Source organism: Thamnophis elegans, chromosome 3, assembly GCF_009769535.1.
Source record: "Thamnophis elegans isolate rThaEle1 chromosome 3, rThaEle1.pri, whole genome shotgun sequence".
Lineage (NCBI taxonomy): Eukaryota > Metazoa > Chordata > Lepidosauria > Squamata > Colubridae > Thamnophis > Thamnophis elegans.
Genome location: NC_045543.1, coordinates 84,840,517 through 84,859,898, shown reverse-complemented (window position 1 = coordinate 84,859,898; position 19,382 = coordinate 84,840,517). Strand labels below are relative to the sequence as shown.

General features: G+C 38.4%; 1 protein-coding gene across 5 annotated transcripts in view; it reads right to left on the bottom strand.

Moving 5' to 3' along the window:
* Positions 1-19,382, bottom strand: part of AOPEP (aminopeptidase O (putative)) — a 220,715-nt gene that overhangs the window by 82,023 nt on the left and 119,310 nt on the right. For 4 of the 5 annotated variants that reach the window (XM_032214527.1, XM_032214529.1, XM_032214528.1 and 1 more), the window contains exons 12-13: positions 12,405-12,467; positions 11,380-11,466 (exon numbers count right to left, since the gene is read on the bottom strand). In XM_032214527.1, coding sequence (XP_032070418.1) covers positions 11,380-11,466; positions 12,405-12,467 — 150 coding nt within the window. Of the gene's footprint in view, positions 1-7,586; positions 7,836-11,379; positions 11,467-12,404; positions 12,468-19,382 lie in introns of those variants that run through there. The other variant, XM_032214530.1, reaches the window with a different exon arrangement.

The window sequence follows — 19,382 nt, the reverse complement described above, 5'->3', positions numbered from 1 at the left end:
GCTGACCAACCACACTCAATGTGTAGTCCTCAACGGAACTGGAGGGAAGTATGCAGTGGAGTACCCCAAGGCTCTGTTTTAGGCCCAGTACTCTTCAACATCTTCATCAATGATTTGGATGAGGGAATAAATGGGGAACTCATCAAATTTGCAGATGACACTAAGCTGGCAGGAATAGCCAACACGCCAGAAGATAGGCTTAAGATACAGAAGGATCTTGACAAACTTGAACATTGGACACTACCTAACAAAATGAAATTCAATGGTGAAAAGAGTAAAGTTCTGCATTTAGGCAAGAAAAACGAAATGCACAGGTACAGTATAGCTCAATAGTAGTAACTGTGAGACGGATCTTGGAGTTCTAGTAAACGACCATTTAAATATGAGCCAACTGTGTGCAACAGCTGCTAAAAAAGCCAAGACAGTTCTGGGCTACATAAACAGAGGAATAGAATCAAGATCACTTGAAGTGTTAATACCACTTTATAATGCCTTGGTAAGGCCACAATTGGAATACTGCATTCAGTTTTGGTCACCATGATGTAGAAAAGATGTGGAGACTCTAGAAAGAGTGCAGAGAAGAGCAACAAAGATCATTAGGGGACTGGAGACTAAAACATATGAAGAACGGTTGCAGGAACTGGGTATGTCTAGTTTAATAGAAAGAAGGACTAGGGGAGACATGATAGCAGTCTTCCAATATCTCAGGGGTTGCCACAAAGAAGAGGGAGTCAAACTATTTTCCAAGGCACCTGAGAGTAGAACAAGAAGCAATGGGTGGAAATTAATCAAGTAGAGAAGCAACTTAGAACTAACGAGAAATTTCCTGACAGTTAGAACAATTAATCAGTGGAACAGCTTGCCTCCAGAAGCTGTGAATGCCCCAACACTGGAAGTCTTTAAGAAGATATTGGATAGCCATTTGTCTGAAATGGTATAGGGTTTCCTGCCTAGGCAGGGGGTTGGACTAGAAGACCTCCAAGGTCCCTTCCAACTCTTCTATTGTATTGTATTGTATATGAAAAACATAATCAACATTTATAAGAAGAAAAATCCAGAGATAAAATAAGTGGGAAATGGAGAACACTGGCAGCAAATAGAAGGTTATACTCTTTGAGTTTCCTAACTTTAGGCTTTTAAAGCAAAAATACATTTAGAATCAGTCAGAGCACTGTGGCTATTTTTATAAATGGCTGCAATGATGCACAAGGCCAATCCTAAAGAACTAATTCACCAGAAGAAACATGGATAAGGCTAAAAGGGACTTCGTTGCAGACAAAGCTGACATCTGACCTCGAAACATAAACCTGCTCATTGGAACCCATCATTATTATTTATTTTTGCTTTTTCCCATATTCCAGAGATTAGGAAATTTCAAAGTCATCCAGCCTGCTTAGAAATGACATGTAAGAAAAAGGTAGAAGCTCATCTCCAAATGCCATTGCCTAAACTTACCCTTCAAACTGAATTCTTGGACACGATGAGACAATATTTTTTAAAAAGTGTTTCACTATTGCTTTCTGTAACATTTTTAAAATTTCTACTCTACCTTACTGCCCAAAGATTACTACGGGAGCTTCCATCCCAACATTGCTAGTTTTATGGAGACCAGCTAGCATCAGCCAGGGATACCATCACCATTCCTAAAGAGCTAATAGTTCTAGCTGCCTCATGCAGCAGATGTGAGTCTCCATTAAATATTAAATTATTGAATGAATTATTTCTGTTTTCTGCAGAGGGGGGTGCATCTGTACATTTCTACCTCAAGAGCATTTTATTTGCAGCTCTATAAACTGAGAGAAAGACTTTTAACTCCTTTAGCATAAACCCATTAAAAGCTTACAGAATACTTAAATCTACAATGGAGTGGTGACTCCTTGCTCTTTGCTTTAATTTCAAGGCAGCATTTACTCCACAATAATGTACTTAGTGAAGACAGAGGGTGCTCATTCAAAAAATCTTAAACATAATCTATTACATCAGATTAAGCTGGTATTCATGTGTGGGCACAAATCCAGGAAAGAAGTAATCGGATATTAAAAAAATAAGGAAGGAACCATTTCCTCCTTTCCTGATTCTAGCACGGAAGGCTTGCAATAAAACAGCCTATTACCTTAAATAACATTTTATATATACTTCTTCCACTAGCCATTAAAAAAGAGCCAACTATTTTTTTTCCAATGTATTGTTCCAGGAGGAAATCAAAATTGATGCACACATACACATGCTATATAACAATGATTCCTAAAACAATGCAGCAGGAAAGAGAAAAAGCATGAAAAATCTGTCTACATTGCATTTAGGTCACCGGAATTGCAAACCCTTTCATTTTAAAGGACCACTTCAAACAGATTCCTATCCAGGATGTTTGGAGGCGATAATATGTTGGAAAATAAAGGCTTGGGATTCCAGAAAAGTGTTTATTGCTTCTCTTTTCCTTCTGCTTTGGAAAACTGGCAGAAGGTCATTAAGAAAACATGTAATATTTTAAAACGTTATGGAATAACATGTTTTATTTAAAATTAAAAGATCTTATACACCAACTAGTCAAGCTCTACAAGTCACAAAAGTGGAGACACAGCAAGTCTCCCACTGGGTTTATAACTAGAAATTGTTCCAATGTATGAAATTGGCATAAGAAAACAGATAGCGATAATGTTCAATAAAATCTGAAACAATGGGAAAGGCAAAATAGTGCTATCAATAGGTAGACCTCCATTTGTGTAACTAAATAGGGCCCAAGGTGAGGAGAAAGCAAGACAATGTGAAGAAGAAGAAAAACTAACTCCAGAATGAATGTCACAGAAATCTTATATGAACACCTTCCCAAATTGATAACAATCATCATATATAAAACACAGTATTCATACTGGGAAATAAGGACAACAGAAGCAAGATGGTGATCTAAAAATGAAAGGGAACAAAATGTATTTCTAGAATCTAATTGCCAAGCCAAGTTATGTCAGGGTTCCAAGTAACACCCCCCCGACGAAAGAAGACTCTGAGGCTAGAAGTTCCTCAAAGTTCCATTTTATTAGAGATGTCACATTGGCACATCTGGGAAAACCCAAATCTGAAGCTTCCAGGTTTTCCCCACCCAAAAGAAAGTCCAAGTCCCTTCCCCTCACACACATGTTCATCAAATGGTCCAATCAATGCACCGTCGCAACAGGAGATGTCTCCCAGTCATGCCACTCCAGGTGCAGGGCAGGATATCCTTGACTCCCAGAGAAAAGAATGTTATTATGGCTAGATATCTCCCCAACTCCATGGCTAGATATCTTCCCAACTCCCCAACTCCAACCCCTCCCAGTTTCCCACAGCACTAAATGTGGCAGCCCTGAAGATCCAAAGAAAAATATGTTTTCTAGGGCTGACAGGTTAGGGAATATTGCATTAACCCCCTCTCATTGCAGGACACGACCATCGGTTGAGGGGGGGCAGCCTATCAGCCCTGGAAGCCATCTTTTTCTTTGGATCTTCAGGGCTGACAGTTATATTTTCAAACAATTTCCTTCTCCCAGAACTTGTCCAAATTGGCTGCTCTTTTCTTTAACTCATAGACTTTACCTATACTTTGAGATCAACTGAGAGCGATAGCATCACTATTATTCTTTAGATCAGCGGTTCTCAGCCTGTGGGTCGCGACCCCTTTGGGGGTCAAACAACCCTTTCACAGGGATCACCTAAGATCTCTAGGGCCTAGAGTCAATAACCGGAGAGGGGAATTAATTTGCCTGATGTTAGCCAACGGGAGCATTCTCCAACCTCAGTGTGGAAAGGGAGGCATTTTGCAGCGACAGCCTCCGCACCGTAAATAGCTGGTTTCCAGTGTTTTCTGGGACGTGTGGTCTTAAGGCGCTCCTTTCACCTGCCAAGATGCCACCAGCTCTGGGATTAGTAGGTCACGTGTTGCCTGCCCGGCTCTGAAGTGGCGGTCCTCGGATATAGTAGACATATGGCGGTGTGTGTATGTGTGCGCGAAGAAGCCGGTCCACTTTGCCCGGTGGAAGAAGAATAGGGAGTGCGAGAAGAAGCGGGACCCCTTGGGTCACCGCTAGGGAGGATGCGGCAACCGGAGAGTTGCCGCCTGGAAGTTCAGAGCCACTTGCCCTTCAGCCAGTCGTAAAGGTGTCTGATGGCAGCCAACAAAGAAGCCAAGCAGGTAGCAGCCTTGGCGCAGGAAAGCTGGCGGCGGTGGCGGCTTCCCAGTGGGCACTGAACTGGTGCATTTTGGCTGCTCTTTGCACCACTTTCCTTGGCCTGGTAAGGAGGTGGGAAAGCCAGGCGGGTGAATGAGCCGGGCAGCGCACTGAGTGACAGCCGGCTTCACTCTCGACGACCCTGCGGGCACCTTGCCCTTATGGCCCAGCCTGCAACTTCCTGGGAGCAGCGAAGGAAGTCCGAGGTTAGGCACTGCCCTCTGGCACCCTTGAAAGAGCGACAGTCAGTAGACCCGATTAAGCTGCCACGCTGGTGAGAGATCCGGCAGGGATCTCTCTGCCTTCTTTAAGAAGCAAACATTGCCCTGCTGGAATAGGGACAAATGGAGACCCTTCACCTCTTGGCATGTTTTTGTTCAAGCCTAAAATACAGGTTGTCCTCGACTTACCAGCCCACACTTGAGCCCAACATTTATGTTTCTAAGCGAGAAGTTTGTTGTGGGTTTTGCCCGTTTTACCATTTTCCTTGCCACATCTGTCAAGTGAATCACTGCAAGTTAAGTTAGTAACTCTGTTGCTAAGTGAATCAGGCTTAACCATTCATAACAGTAGCAAAATTACAGTTATGAAGTAGCAACGAAAATAATTTTATGGTTGGGGGTCACCACAACATGAGGAACTGTATTAAAGAGTTGCGGCAATGAGAAGGTTGAGAACCACTGCTTTAGATCAACTGATGCAGACTTCTTCTGGCCCAGAGTCAAACTGGAGAACTTTTAAGCGTCTGAAGACTACATTTGGTACATGTGTCTGAAGTCAGATGAACTGTAAACATGTAACTCAGTTCGAGTTATGCCTTTTGGGATATAGCAATAGCACTTACATTTATATACTGCTTTACAATGCTTTACAGCCCTCTTTAAGCTGTTTACAGAGTCAGCATATTGCCCCGTCAGAGTGTGCACAGTATGACTATTATTTTGAGACAACCCAGGAGCAAAATATAGTACACAGAGTTTTTTGTCTTTCAAACAGTGGTTTATCTACACGGCATTTATGTATACACATGCATACTAGGCAAAACCAGGCAATCAATCAATCTTCAACTATAACACGGAAGCACACACGAAGAGAGAAACTACCTTCACAGGGCCTCTCTTATACAGACAGTCTCTTAAAGTGATAACTCTGCTGACTCATTCTCATTGCATCATCTCAGTTTATAGCCTTGCAGCAGTTGGTCAGCTATTAAATCATCATTACCTTAACACCTCCGACAATTTGGGTCCTCATTTTACCGATCTCAGAAGGATGGAAGGCTGAGCCAACCTTCAGCCTGGTGAGATTTGAACTGCCAAATTGCAGGCAGCCAGCAGTCAGCAGAAGTAGTCTGCAGTACTGCACTCTAACACTGCACCACCGTGGCTCATCATTTGGATTAAGTTACACAACCTACAAAAGACTTTAAAAGGTTGCATTTATTTATTTAAAACTTAGTAAGTCTGAATAGAGCAAACCTCTATTCAGCAAAAACATTGCTTTTCAGATGCTGGAAGACCAGCACTAATGCAAATTGATTAGGAAAAGGGGAGCAATTTGTTCACTTAACACTAAAGCAGCAATAAACACACATACCTACAGTATACACTGCAAATTACCATAGCAGCTTTATTGGAAAGGAGTTGCACCCACCAGTCTGTATTACAAGCTCACTCCCTAAAGCAATACAGCATCAATAGAAGATAATATTTGTAGTTCAGGGTTAAACTGTGGGGTCCTTGGTGCCATTGGTGATGTTCCCAAGTTTGGTAATGAACATCTGCAAGAAAGCAACCAAGTTCAGAGAACACCAAGGAGCCCACAACGCAGCATAGCTAACCAAATAGGAAGAGGCAGTCAGACTGACAACTTTGTAAATACTTCAACAGTAGTTCCATGACAATTAGCATGGGCTTGCAATGATCTACCCATGGCTGGCAGTGATGTATATTTACACTTTCCTACTACAAGCAAACCAGTTCCATCCTCTGCAGCTCCTAGGAGCAACTGAAAAGCTTCCTCTGAGATAATGTGTGTCTCTTTCCTCTTTTGGACAACTTGTTTTTTTTCCCTCTCTACCTCTTTGAAACTCTCCGCCCAGCTTCAATAGACATCTCCAAAGTTCCATTAACGAAGGAAAGAAAACAAAATGTACTTCTAGACTCTAGACTTAAAGGCAGCATACCAAGAATAGATGTATTGGAACAGCTATTTGCACGAATGACAGCACCACCAAATACCTTCCTACCAGGGCATCACCATCTGCAGAAATTTTATTTATTTATTCAATTTCTGTAGACGCCCAACTCAGCCAAGGAACTCTGGGTGGCTCCTAACTTGACATGGTTTCATGTTAACTGTAATTCATTAAAATGCTTTGAAGAAGAGGCACAGGCAACTAAAAAGCTCTGCTGCAGCAATGTGGCTAATTTTCCCTTCAAATAAAAGACCCGACACTTCTGTTGTCTGTCTTTCTTCAGTAAAACTTGTGTTTCACATTAAGGTGGTCTTAATCTTTCACGGAGCAGCAGGAAAATGGCTGCTGGCAATGAACCATGTTGATTAAGTGATGTAATTCTACGTATACTTCAAGTTACTCCCAACACGTGGCTGTGCTAGTTGTGTGCTTTTTATTTTAAAAGGGTCATATCAGATTGGAGAAGAAATTGAGATTGTGTTTTAGCAATATTCCCGAAGGTCTTTAGACTCCCCCAAAATTATTTTACTGATGACATCGCTCTGTGCAACATATAAATGAAAACGCCTTCTTTTTAAAAATGACACAATTTAAGTGGTTGAAAGCAGAACTATTCTGAAAAGATAAAAGAAAACAGCAAATTCAAATCGAGGAAAAAAGCAGGTCTCATTTCCAAATATTATGGTCAATCTTTTCTTCATTCACATCCCTGAATTGAATAATTTTTAAATTATTGACATGCAATTAATTTCAACAAAAGGAAAGTGACTTAAGACAACCTTTCATCAATTAAAATATAGTATGAAACAACAAATAACCATGTTTTAAATTTCTGGCTTCAAAAATATGAAGGTAAGTAAATACTTTCTCTTTTTCGAATATACCAGTGTTATACAAAATCAAATAATATCTGGAAATTACCATATAACCCTAAAATACAACAAATGCAAAGCATCTATTGGCCCACCTTAAAAAAAGCCGCAAAATAACAAGAACAAAGGATTTACAATGCTCAAAGAAACAACATATGTTGAAAATATATACATACTATAAGCAATTCCCCTTAAGACATAAAGTAGTCATTTAAAGATCACAAAAAAGAGAAACAAATAAGCAAAAATAAAAATAAAAAAGAGCTCATATTTCAATATTTTATTGATTTTATTTGATTTTTATAGATGCTCATCTCAAGTTATTCTGGGCAGTGTATATCATAAAACATAAAAACCATTAAAACATAAAAACCATTAAAACAATGCAAAATAAATATGCGTGGTACCAAGCTAAACTGTTAAGATAGATGTTAATACAACCAGGAAATGTACACACTAATTTATAGATGCAAACGTGAAAATAATAATTATACTGTCTATGTAAATGCAATAACCAAAAGTATATGTCTTCATTCTTCTCAGGAAGAAGTGTTCATCTTTCCCCTGTTATGAAAGAGGCATTTAAAAACAAAATAATTTAGAATTGAGTATTTCTTTAGATTGTGAAACACATTCTGAAAATACAAAGTCTAACAGGATACCATTAAATGATATATCTGTACCTACGTATATTCCAGCTATCTGTTATGGTGTTCCCTTACTAAAACTGAGCAAGTCTTTTCTTAGTTTTTAATAATATGTTTTTAAATTGAATGCCAATATGTTTAATCAATGATTACCTATTACTTTCAAATAATACAGTAATCGCTGTACATATTTGATAGCCAAATATTTAAATTATAATTCTTTTGTCTTCGTCCTAAATTAATATGACATTTAAGTACGCCAGCTTTCCAAATTGGATGCCCAACAGATGTTTGCAATTAAATTTCCTACTGCTATATCCCCACTATATCAATTTAGTGTCTTGCAGTTACAGGCTATCCTTCAATAATCTCCAAATTTATTTTAGGAACTCATTATCATTATGGCTGGTCTCATCATGAAGCAAAGAATAATATACAGTAATTATGTTAAGAAGTTCTTAATCTTGCCTAACTTTTCTTCCTATTTTATAACACATTTTATAACGTGTTATCATAAAAAAGTATAGATTTAAATTAGATATCTCTTTCTTCAAAGATTTCAGGTTTTTCTCCTCGGCCTGACTTTACAACAATTTTGCTCATCCTTTATTTTGAAATATTCCTCCTTGTAATAGAAAAGCAAAGCCCAAGCTAATTAAAAGGTCCAAACACTAGACTGTGTATTCAACTGAGCTGTACAAAAAAGAATCAATAGGAATAAAAAAGGGGAAAAAATATGGAAGTGATAGAACTCAAGAAAGTGGGGGGAGGGAGAAAAAATAAGCAGTCAAGTATTAAGACCTTGAAAAATAATGGGAAAAGAAAAGTCAAATCAGAGAAAGAAATAAAGTGAAAAAAGAGTATCATATACAAGACAACAGGAAGTACAGTAGGCCCTAAACTAGATAATTGAGCACAGCAAGCAATGTGACAACAAACAGAAGAGATAAAGGAGTAAACTGAAAAATAACAAAGAGGCAGGTTAAGATGGAAATTACCATTTAAATACCTGTACAAGCAAAGCCCCTTAGCTTCAGCAAGTTAGAATTACACTCACTGGTATTCATAGATGATAGGCCCTACTTTTCCAGGATTAGACCTAATTATGTGATACCTTCAAGGCTTCTGTCCTACAACTTCTAATATGGGATAGCTATAAAATTATCATCTACTGAAACATACCCTCATAGTTCCCAGTTCTTGGGAAAGTTTTCCTAAGCTTCTGCTCCATGGAAATAATTTTTCAAAACATAGTAACCATGTTGAAGATCTTTCTTTTAAAAGTCATGAAAAACAACACTAAAGCTATAAAGCATAAGATAGAAACAGAGATAAATTATGTTCAGTAATTTTAATGGTGTTGTGATGGCATAACTTTTGAAAGTCCTCACTATTTTTTAATCTTCTTTATTCGCCTACCGATAAAGCAAATGTTTATCTTTTTTCTACAATAATTGCTTTATGATAATTGTCTGAAACATTTATGAAATAACACCTGTCAATCAGAAGGGAACCTTATCTGGGAATTCTATTATTTCCTATTTACTAGTATTTTGTTATTATCTAAATATTTTTTAAATCAATGTTTTGTTTTGTTTTGATTTAATGCAGGCTTTTAAAACTTCAGCTTAATGTTCCATTATAACAATATTCTAGTGTTATTCTTTAATATCCTCCTATTATTATTACTTATTATTTATAAATTTTAAACAAAAGCTAATATGGTCATCCCATTTTCAGGTCACAAACAGAATATAAATAAGTAAAATTCACACTTCTGGCCATCAATACTGGAAAAATTTCAGGGATCACTGTTTAATCATTCTACAAAACAGATTGTTCCAGATTTTAAACTTTACCTATTTAAAACTCTCAAATTCTAACTGCTTTCTGGTCAATAAATCACATGAGATACTATTCTGATAACCGTATTTTTTCAGATTTCATCACTGTGAGATCCATAGCTCTTATACACACATTTATGTTAAAACAACAGATGGTTATTTCTATATAAGAATAAACAAGTAACACTGTTCATCTACTTGATGAAACTATTGGTTATTTTACATTTCATTTTGTTGAAACACTAATTTTTGATCAAGACTTTTAAGCGAATCTGAACAAAAAGTGAAGTAGCATCTTAAATACAAATTGATTTACTATGCATGTCCAGTAAAAATTCCAGCTGAATATATTATATTATGACAGCCTGTGCTACAACAATAGTCAACTAATAGAAATTCAGAATATTATGACTTCATAAGTTTATTCTTCAATTGCCCATCTCTCCCCATGCCATGCTCAGCTGTACTATCCAGAGATATCTGTCAAACAGAGCAATGTCCATACTAAGGCAACATAACCCTGGAGCTGGCACTCATATTAACAGCAAGAACTTGGCTACAGAAACAGTGATGATTCATCAGACTTTCTAGCTGTACTGTCAAGCTACAAAATAACATACTGCGTTTAAATCATACTGAAGAAAGATATATAGCTTTTCAGTAGTTCAGCTTAATAAAGAAGCAATTCTGGTGTTAACAATTCTACAAACAGCTCAACATTGTTACTTACCAATCAGCTTTGAACAACAACACAATTCACAACACAAGGCAGAGATGTAAAATTACTTGGAAGGAAGTTTCACGGAAATCACTAAAATTTAACTTTGTTGAAAAGAGTTCAAGGATAGAACTTTATCTAAATGGATTTGGCCCTCAGTATCATTATCAAGGAGTATAAGCCACACTTGATGAGTAGGCCTCAATAAACATGCAGAAAATCCTCACTAAACCACCTTGCCAAAACCTTTCCATTTATTTAGTTATACATTGGGATTCCTATATTTCATAGTAAAACAGGTATAAAAGACAACATATGTCCAGCAATATTATTCTTGAGAACAGGAAATGTAATTTAAGCAAACAAAAAAATTACAAGACGCTGCCAGAACAACCCATATGTACATTCAACTTTACCAAGTAGTCCATCAAACATTATTTAAACCCAATATCCATATTTTTTAAAAGAATGAAATCTTAGGAGCCTTATACATAATTAATACTGATTAATCCTATCTGGGAAATTCTTTTAACCTGAAAGTCATACATCAACTTGAAATTTGCTACACTGCTTATTTCAAAGCATGTTAGTTATTTGAATCAGAAGCGTTTAAAGGTTGCACGAGGAGGAAACAAAAACACATGTTATTTTCCATAAACTCTTTTCTATCCTTCACTATAAATAGAGCACCTAACCTATATTTTGCAGCTCTGTTCACAAATGGTCCTTTGCACAAGAATGCTTCCAGGAATAGTACTACATGAGTTACTCGATGGCACGTAATCAATGCATTTCCATTTCACTCAAAAAAAATTTTTTTTTTAAAAAAAGCATAATGTACCATAAAAACACAAATGACACAACACATTATGACCTATTAGATCATTAGGAGCCGGTACCTTTTGGAAAGTGACTTCTTCTGATCTTCGCCTTTTCCTCCGAGTGCCTTTTCTCAACCTCTGATTTATCTGAATCCATTTTACGACCTACATGTCAAAACCATACAGCTTTTTTAAGAAGACGCAACTTGAGTGCAACTACTCAGCATGAGTAAGAAACTATAAACAGACTCAAGATACAATTTTCCATTGCTTCACTGGAAGGGGAGGGGAACTGGGGGGGGGGGGGGAGAATAGGAGAGAGAAATGGGGAAGAGAAATACTGTTCCAGTCCTCAGTATCATGTTCTCAGTTTAATCCATTTAGCTATTTCTTCCTGGTCAGAAAAGCTTTCTTCTCTCTATTCCCTCCACCACCTTCCCCAAATGCAGTAATTTCTGCCTGCTGTTATAATCTAGAGTAGCCCAGCAGACATCTCTGTAGGATAAAAGAACCCTCAGCTGTACCAAAAACATTTGTGGAATTGTTACAGAATTCCAGGGCGAAAAGTGATGATGGTGGAGGTGGAGAGGGAAAGATGCGATTTCTTCAAATAACAACATCTTCAAGGAGAGAAGCATTTTAAAAAGAATAAATATCGGTGGCTCCTTCTTCGCCCCTCTAAATAGGGTGGGATTAAGGGGTCAAAATAACACGAAAAGGCAGCTTATTCATGTCATTCCTCGCAGATATAGCAATATCTCAGGATCGGAGGGCGGAGGGAGGAGGCGGACAGAGGTGCAAGCCAGAATCGGAGGAAATAATAACAATAATAATATTAATCATCATCATCATCATCATCCAACAGTTCCTAGGTCCTTGGTTAGGACTTGAGCTGTTGAGCTACCAACCAGCCCCAAAGGCTGTAAATCTCACCAAAGATTAACCACGTAGTAGTAGTAGTAGTAGTAGTAGTAGTAGTAGTAGTAGTAGTAGTAGTAGTAGCAGCAGCAATAATAATAATAATAATAATAATAATAATAATAGTAATAATAATAATCCACGATATAAAACTACCAACTCCCAAAGAAAAGCGCCTCTTTTACCTCTTCTTTCGCTTGCTGAGCTAGTCGACCTTCTTGCCAAACGCGGCTCTCTTCCAGCAAAGGCTACATGGGGGAAGACAAAATAAAAACGCAAGTTTATTCGAGGCGATCTGGACCGCAGAAAGAGAGAGAGCCCCGATCGTGGCCCCCCGGCCTCCGAGATCCCCAAGATCCAGCACCTCCCAAAGGTCCAAGATCGGCTGCGACCTGAACAAAACTTTCCCCACCGCTCAGCCCGAGCTCGGGCGCCTGGGCGAGGGAATCGCTCTGCCCCGGCGGCGCTCCAACACACACACACCCGTTCAAAAAAAAAAAAAAAAAAGCCTGCCCGCCGCCACTGCCTTACAACGGCCGCCGGCTGCTCCCGCAGCACACGAGGGTCGGGCTGTTTGTGTTTACCCTGGATAGGGCGGCCCCGGCAGCGGCACCAGCGAAGGGGTCCGGTCGCAAGAGACGGTTCCCTGCACCAGCACTAGCACCCGCACCGCGCAACAGGCTGCAAGATCGCGGCTTCCTCGGGCTTTTCTTCGCCCTGCCGCGGAAGACGCGGGGATCTCCTAAGGCAGCAAAAACACCTAAGGGAACAGGGGGGACCCCTTCCTCTCTCCCCCCCCCCGCCCTCGTGGTCCAGCCTCCGAAATCAAAGGGAGAGGGGGGCAGAGGAGGAGGAGGAGCCTGCCTTAAGGGGATACTCCAGCCCGGTCGGCTTTGTTCGCGCCACCGCCTCCCCCATCCCCGAAAGGTAACCTCGGAGGGGTGGGGAGCGGCTCTCGGCGGCGAACGTCACCGTTTCAATCGCGGAGCGTCTGCCTGTCTCCTGCTACGCCCCGTTCAACTTGCCTTGCGTAAAAGGCTCCGTTTGAAGTCGAGCGCTCCGAGCAACAGGCAACCGCCGCTTCCCCCCACCCTTCCCCAAAAAAACCTTGCCTGCCCCTCCACCCCCGGCTGACGTTTCCGCGCGAACGGCGGCGTCCAGGGCTGTCAGTTCTCGCTTGGACGCAAGACAGCTGGATGGAAGGGGGATCGAGTGGTCAACATCGCCTAGGCCGACTGTGGGGAATCCCTAGATCGCTGATCCCGGCTCGTCCACGGCTTGAATTCCGCGGCTGAGATTTCCTTCACTTGCCTTATCTTTTAATTTGGAGAGCGGGTTTCTCCGGACTTGAATGAAGGCAATGAAAATGAGGGTGGTTTTTTTTAGACTATGTTGCTTGGTTAGGGGGGCTCTTACTAACAAGGAGCGAGGGTACCCTTTCCACAGTCACACACGGGCATTCCTTAAGAATTAGGGGGAACTGGAAGGGGTTTAAGAGAGGGTAGCGGAGATAAAGGTCGTTTGCATTTAGCTAAAAAAAGGGTTTTTTCCCCCGGATTTCTGCCCTAAAATTCTGCAATTTAATACAGCGCTAGAGTCAATATTGCCAATGGAAACGTATGAGCTGAATTGACACTAAAATAATGGTAATAGGCTTTTTTTCTCCTCAAGTTGCAGATGAATCAAATCATGAACGGATTTTTAAAGGGGCAAAAAAGTAAAACGAGGTAGTAGCCGGAGTCGGGACAAAATTCAATTTTACACCAGAAATGTCCTTTCTCCAGCATCCGCCTGCCCTCCCTTTTATTCCAAGCTGGAGCATTCAATAAGCAAGCATTCTAGCTGAGCATATTAAAAGGCAAGGAAGAATTTAAAACTTTCTTTTCCCAATAGTTCCTTGACCTCTGTGGAATTCAAAACCATATCAGATGAATTCCGTGGAGACTCTGAAGTGCATCTTAAAAGCAAGCATTAAGTTTTGCTTTTTGCTACTGGACTCTTGCCATTTCTATTAGTCATGGCCATTCCACAGTTGATTCCTCCATTAAGTTGCAGCTTGGCAAAGCCTAAGCTTTGCTTTAAAGACTCTACTCTATCCCCCCCCATTTGTTTACTTGAGAGTAAATCCCACCCAACTTATTGAAATATCATTCCCAAAAATTTGTCTACTGATATGAAAATGTACAGGCACTAGGAGATTAAAATGACTTTGAGAACACGTTAAAACAATTAACACTTTTGTGGGAAAGGAGCCATGTTAATCTATGGAGGCCAAAAAAAAAAAAAATCACAAATCTGGTAGCACATACTAAATCACAAAACTGAAGAAGCTTCTTGGATGAAAGTAGCAGTTTTCGTAGATATTTACAGATGGAAATATCTGAAGCTTCTTCAGAACTCCCCCCCCCCCCCAAAAACAACCAACAACAACCAAGAAAGCCCACTTGTCTCTTGGGAAAACCTTTGGGACAAATATGGCAGCACCTTTTCTGACTACTAAGTTATATAAAAAGACTTATGTTGTGAACTTTCTGCATTATTCAGAAAAAGTGCTACTATATTACTGAAGCAGCTTGATTCTATAATTGTAAAAAAAGGAAGCAAAGAAAGAATCAATCAATCCTCCAAGATAATTATATTTAGCATAATGTTTTCTGACATAAGTATATGCATAAACTCATGCTCTCACAAAAATTTGACTGATGTACCTTTACATTCTGGGAAAGAAAAGTTTCTAAGTTTTTAGATTTAGATCAGAGCAGATTTTCTCCTACATGAAATTAGATGCCATTTACGAACAGATGTCAAAACATAAATGTGTGCCGAGTGAGCTCACTAAATCTTGACCATCACTTTAGCTTTATTGCTTTTGGTTTTTAAAAAAGACATTGGCCTGCCCCTATTTTTACTACCACAATAACCTTCTTTCAAGATCAAAAGCTTTAGATCAAAGCCAAGCTCAAACTCTTTGCTTTAAATAGAAGCAATATTGCCATGAAATATATTATTCAAAGCAAAATATTTTAAAAGAGATATTATGACGGGCAAAAAAACTTCTAGATTTTTTTACATTTGGGCTAATCCATCTGTAAATGTCTATGAAAACTGCTACTTTGAATTATTCAGCACTTCCATTGGCAAACATTATTTAGGAAAATATTTGTTAACACAAAGGAGGCATCTGTTTAGACTATATGTACATTTACTCCAAGAGACAACTTTCTGCAATTGATGCACTCTTTTGCATAATATAATATACATGCATTCATGTGTATAAAATGATTATATGTCACCAGCCTCTTTTAATGGTTCCTCCAAATATATGAGATGATGGGATAGGGGGTCCCAAGCAGTGCTGATCAATTGTAGTTTCCATTTTATGGAAATTAGACTAGCACCTTCAATGTTTGCACATCAAAAGTTACTAAAAGCAAACCTCTTCCAGAAAGTCTTAGGAACTGAATCTTCACTATTGTCTCAAAAGTGCTTTTTCAAAAAGCAACTTGACAAAGTTCTTTCCTTGAGTAAGAAGAGCCTGGAAGACTGAGAATCTCCATAGAGATTGTACCTATTATATTATGGTAGATTTGTCTCTATCTTCATTTAGTATTTTTTGAAAGTCATGTTTTATATTTTTATGATGTAAACTGCTGACAGTAATTGCTGGGGTCAGAAATATAAAAATACAATGAATAATATATTGTATTACATTATCTATAAAGTTCATGAAATAGTGCTATCCATTCATATGACCTAGACTTGATTATTTTTATATAAATTACTATGATGCAGTAAACTTTAGAACTTGGAAACAGGAGATCTAGGTTTAAATGCCCACTAATAATATTTGCTGTGTAACTTTGAACTGTTTTTTTTTTACTTTCAGCCCAATCTATTTTATAGAACTTTTGCCAAGTTATGTTTGGACATGAAATCTATAGTACTTTGAGCTCTTAAAGGGAAGGAGGGTAAAAATCTAACAAATAAGAATAAGAAAAGCAATTGTTGTATTTCATATTAGTCTTCCACCACTAATTCAGGATATAAGAATATATAGAGACTTGATAGATCAATACAACACCTGTGATGGATCAATACAACACCTGTGATAAAAGATGCCTGAAAACTTCACAATAGAGCCTTACAACTTCACTAATAGAACATTTTCTTGCATCATCTGCAGCTATCACAATTAGTAGTGATTGAATGAACTTCTGTGTGGTCTCCATATGATGTTCTTTGAGGTAGATTAAGTTGAATAGTAATTACTAGCCCAGAGTTACTCTATAACCTTCATGATTCAAAAGAATTTTAATCTAGAAAGAGAAAATAGACTATGCAAGGCCCAATTTGCCGCTGTATTAAACAAGCTCTTACAGGCTAATATATTCTCATTTCATGTATAAATGTATACCCACAAATAAAGTGTAATAGAAAGAACTTTTATATTACTGCTTGATGCAAAGCTTTTCAAAAATATCACCAGATGGTGGTAAAATTTATGGCTACCAGATAACGAAAGTCAACAGAGAAATTAAACAAGAATTCATGGTGTCTCAATGACTATCAATTGGCTGTTAGGTTCAAATGCTGATTTGAAAATGACACCTAACTAAGAAAACAGATCTATGTATAAATGTTTATATAGCATGTTAAGGGTGTGCTACAGATACAATATGCTCATTAAAATGTGTAAATATTTAGAATATATATGAAGTGCAAGCAGTTTTCAACCACAGTATGCTAATGTTAAACGCTGAACATACAGATTAATATTCCTTCACCAAATCAATTTAACCTCACAGAATGAAGCAAGTGCAACGTCTTATGTGTGAGAGAGATAGGTAGATAGATAGATAGATAGATAGATAGATAGATAGATAGATAGATAGATAGATAGATAGATAGAAAGAAAGATAGATAGATAGATAGATAGATAGATAGATAGATAGATAGATAGATAGATAGATAGATATAAAGAGAGAGAGAGAGAGCTGTGTGATAGCTGCTCTTCTATGCTAATGTCTCTCTGGGCAACTTGTTTCCCTTTTGAAATTATGTTACATTCAATCAGAATCTTCTTTCCTGTATCAGGATACAGAGAAATTATTTCTCTGTATCCTGCACTCTGGAATGAAAGAGATCAGATGTTAGTCTTCTTTGTGACATCATTGCAGATACAAATAGTCCTTGCTTAATGTCAACTAGCTCAGCAACCATGCAAAGTTACGACAGCACTGAATGAGAGGTACTTAGGACGGGTCTTCATAGCTGCAGATTTACAGGATCCCTGTAATGGTCACATGATCATGATTTGGGCACTCTGGCTTGAAATTGCAGCCTTGCAATTCACAGTATTGCCATTCATGACCTTCACTGCCAGCCTCCGACAAGCGAAGTCTCTGAGGAGGCTGGCAGAAGGTTGTAAATGGTGATCACGTGACTGGGAATGCTGCATTTTAGGTAAACCCCACATAACTGCAGCATTCCCGGTCACGTGATCACCATTTGCAGCCTTCTGCCAGCTTCCCCACTGACTGCTTGTTGGATGCTATTGACTGGGCTGCCAGAATTGCCACTGAAAGTCAATGTGGTCCCATCTAATGACATCATGCAACAGAGTTCGTGGGCCAATTACCTTTGGTAAGTGAGATCAAGAATATTATCACTTCCTCCCTCAAGGCTTTGATCAAGATTAAATATACTTGTCTCCTTTTATCTTTTTAGATTTTAGTTTTCTAATCAATCTTCGTGTCTTCCCTAGACCTGATGCAATTTTCTGAAGCTTTCTTAAAATGTGATACTTGAGATTAAAAAATTATGTTTGTTTACACAGAAGAAAACTGCATTTGTCACTTTCGATGCATATTCAGCTTGTCATTAATTACTATTGCAAAAAAAGTTTTTACAAACAGCATTCCCAAGCCAGGTATCCACTATCTTTTATCTCTCTGCCTTTGATTTTTGTTTCCAAAATAAAAACTCTGAACTTATCAGTGTTAGATTTCATATATTTACATTCAGCTCATTTCTTTAATCTATCAAGGACATTCAGAATCGTATTTCTTCCTTCTAGATACTGATATGTCATTCAATTTTGTGTCATCTGCAAGTAAGAATAGTATACCCTCCGCTTCTTCAACCAAGTCATTAATGACAATACTGTATTGATATATATAAGATCAATATATTACATTGTACATGGCAGCTATAGTATATCGGTCTACAATTTGATGAGGAATCATTGATGAGCATTCTGAGTGTGAGAGTTTAAATGGAATATGATTGTCATTTCCAACCCATTCAGCTTCTCTTAAAAGCCAGAGAGAGAGAGGGAAGGAGTGGGAGAGAGATTGCTTTAGTTTACAACTAAAAAACCAGTTTGGTACAGAGGTTAAGGCTTCAGACTGGAAACTGGAGACCATGAGTTCTAATTCTGGCCCTTTGGTAGATAGCAGTTGGGTAACTTTGAACTAGTCAGTTTTTTACAGCCTTAGAAAGGAGGCCATGGCAAACCCCTTTTGAAAAACCTTGCCAAGAGAACTGCAGGGACTTGTCCAGGCAGCTTCAAAGAAACAGGCACAATTGAACATAAAAAAAGGGTGCTAGTAGTGAATATGTCCTCACACAAAATATCTTGGCATCCTAGAAAGATATTCAGACTTAAGGTTTAGAATCCAATGGAAATGTGATTAATAGCACATACAAGACAAAAATATGATTCAGAACTTACAAGTCTCTTCATGTTCTAATTAGTTTTTATCATGAAACGCACTAGGGTATAATGTAAAAATGTTGGGATTTTGCTTCTATTTTCTTATGCTCTGAATTCTAAGACTGTAGCATAATGTAAAATACTTTCACACGGCACGCATGAATCTTTAAACATAATCAGTTATTTTTGGAATTCTTATATAGCTCACACACAATTCTTTTTAGCATGTCTCAATGACCACCCAAAAACAGTTTTAAGCATATTCAATAGAGCAGTTCTAGTAAAGATCCAAACAGCTGGGCCTCTGAGTAGCTGGAGCATACCAAAACATTAAAAAGTTTTATCCACCACCAAGCCAAACAAAATGTCTAACCCTATTTAAATGAAATTCGAGCTTTTCATACTACATGCCTGAAAAATTCTCAGCTTTATTCAATAGCTGGGTAGA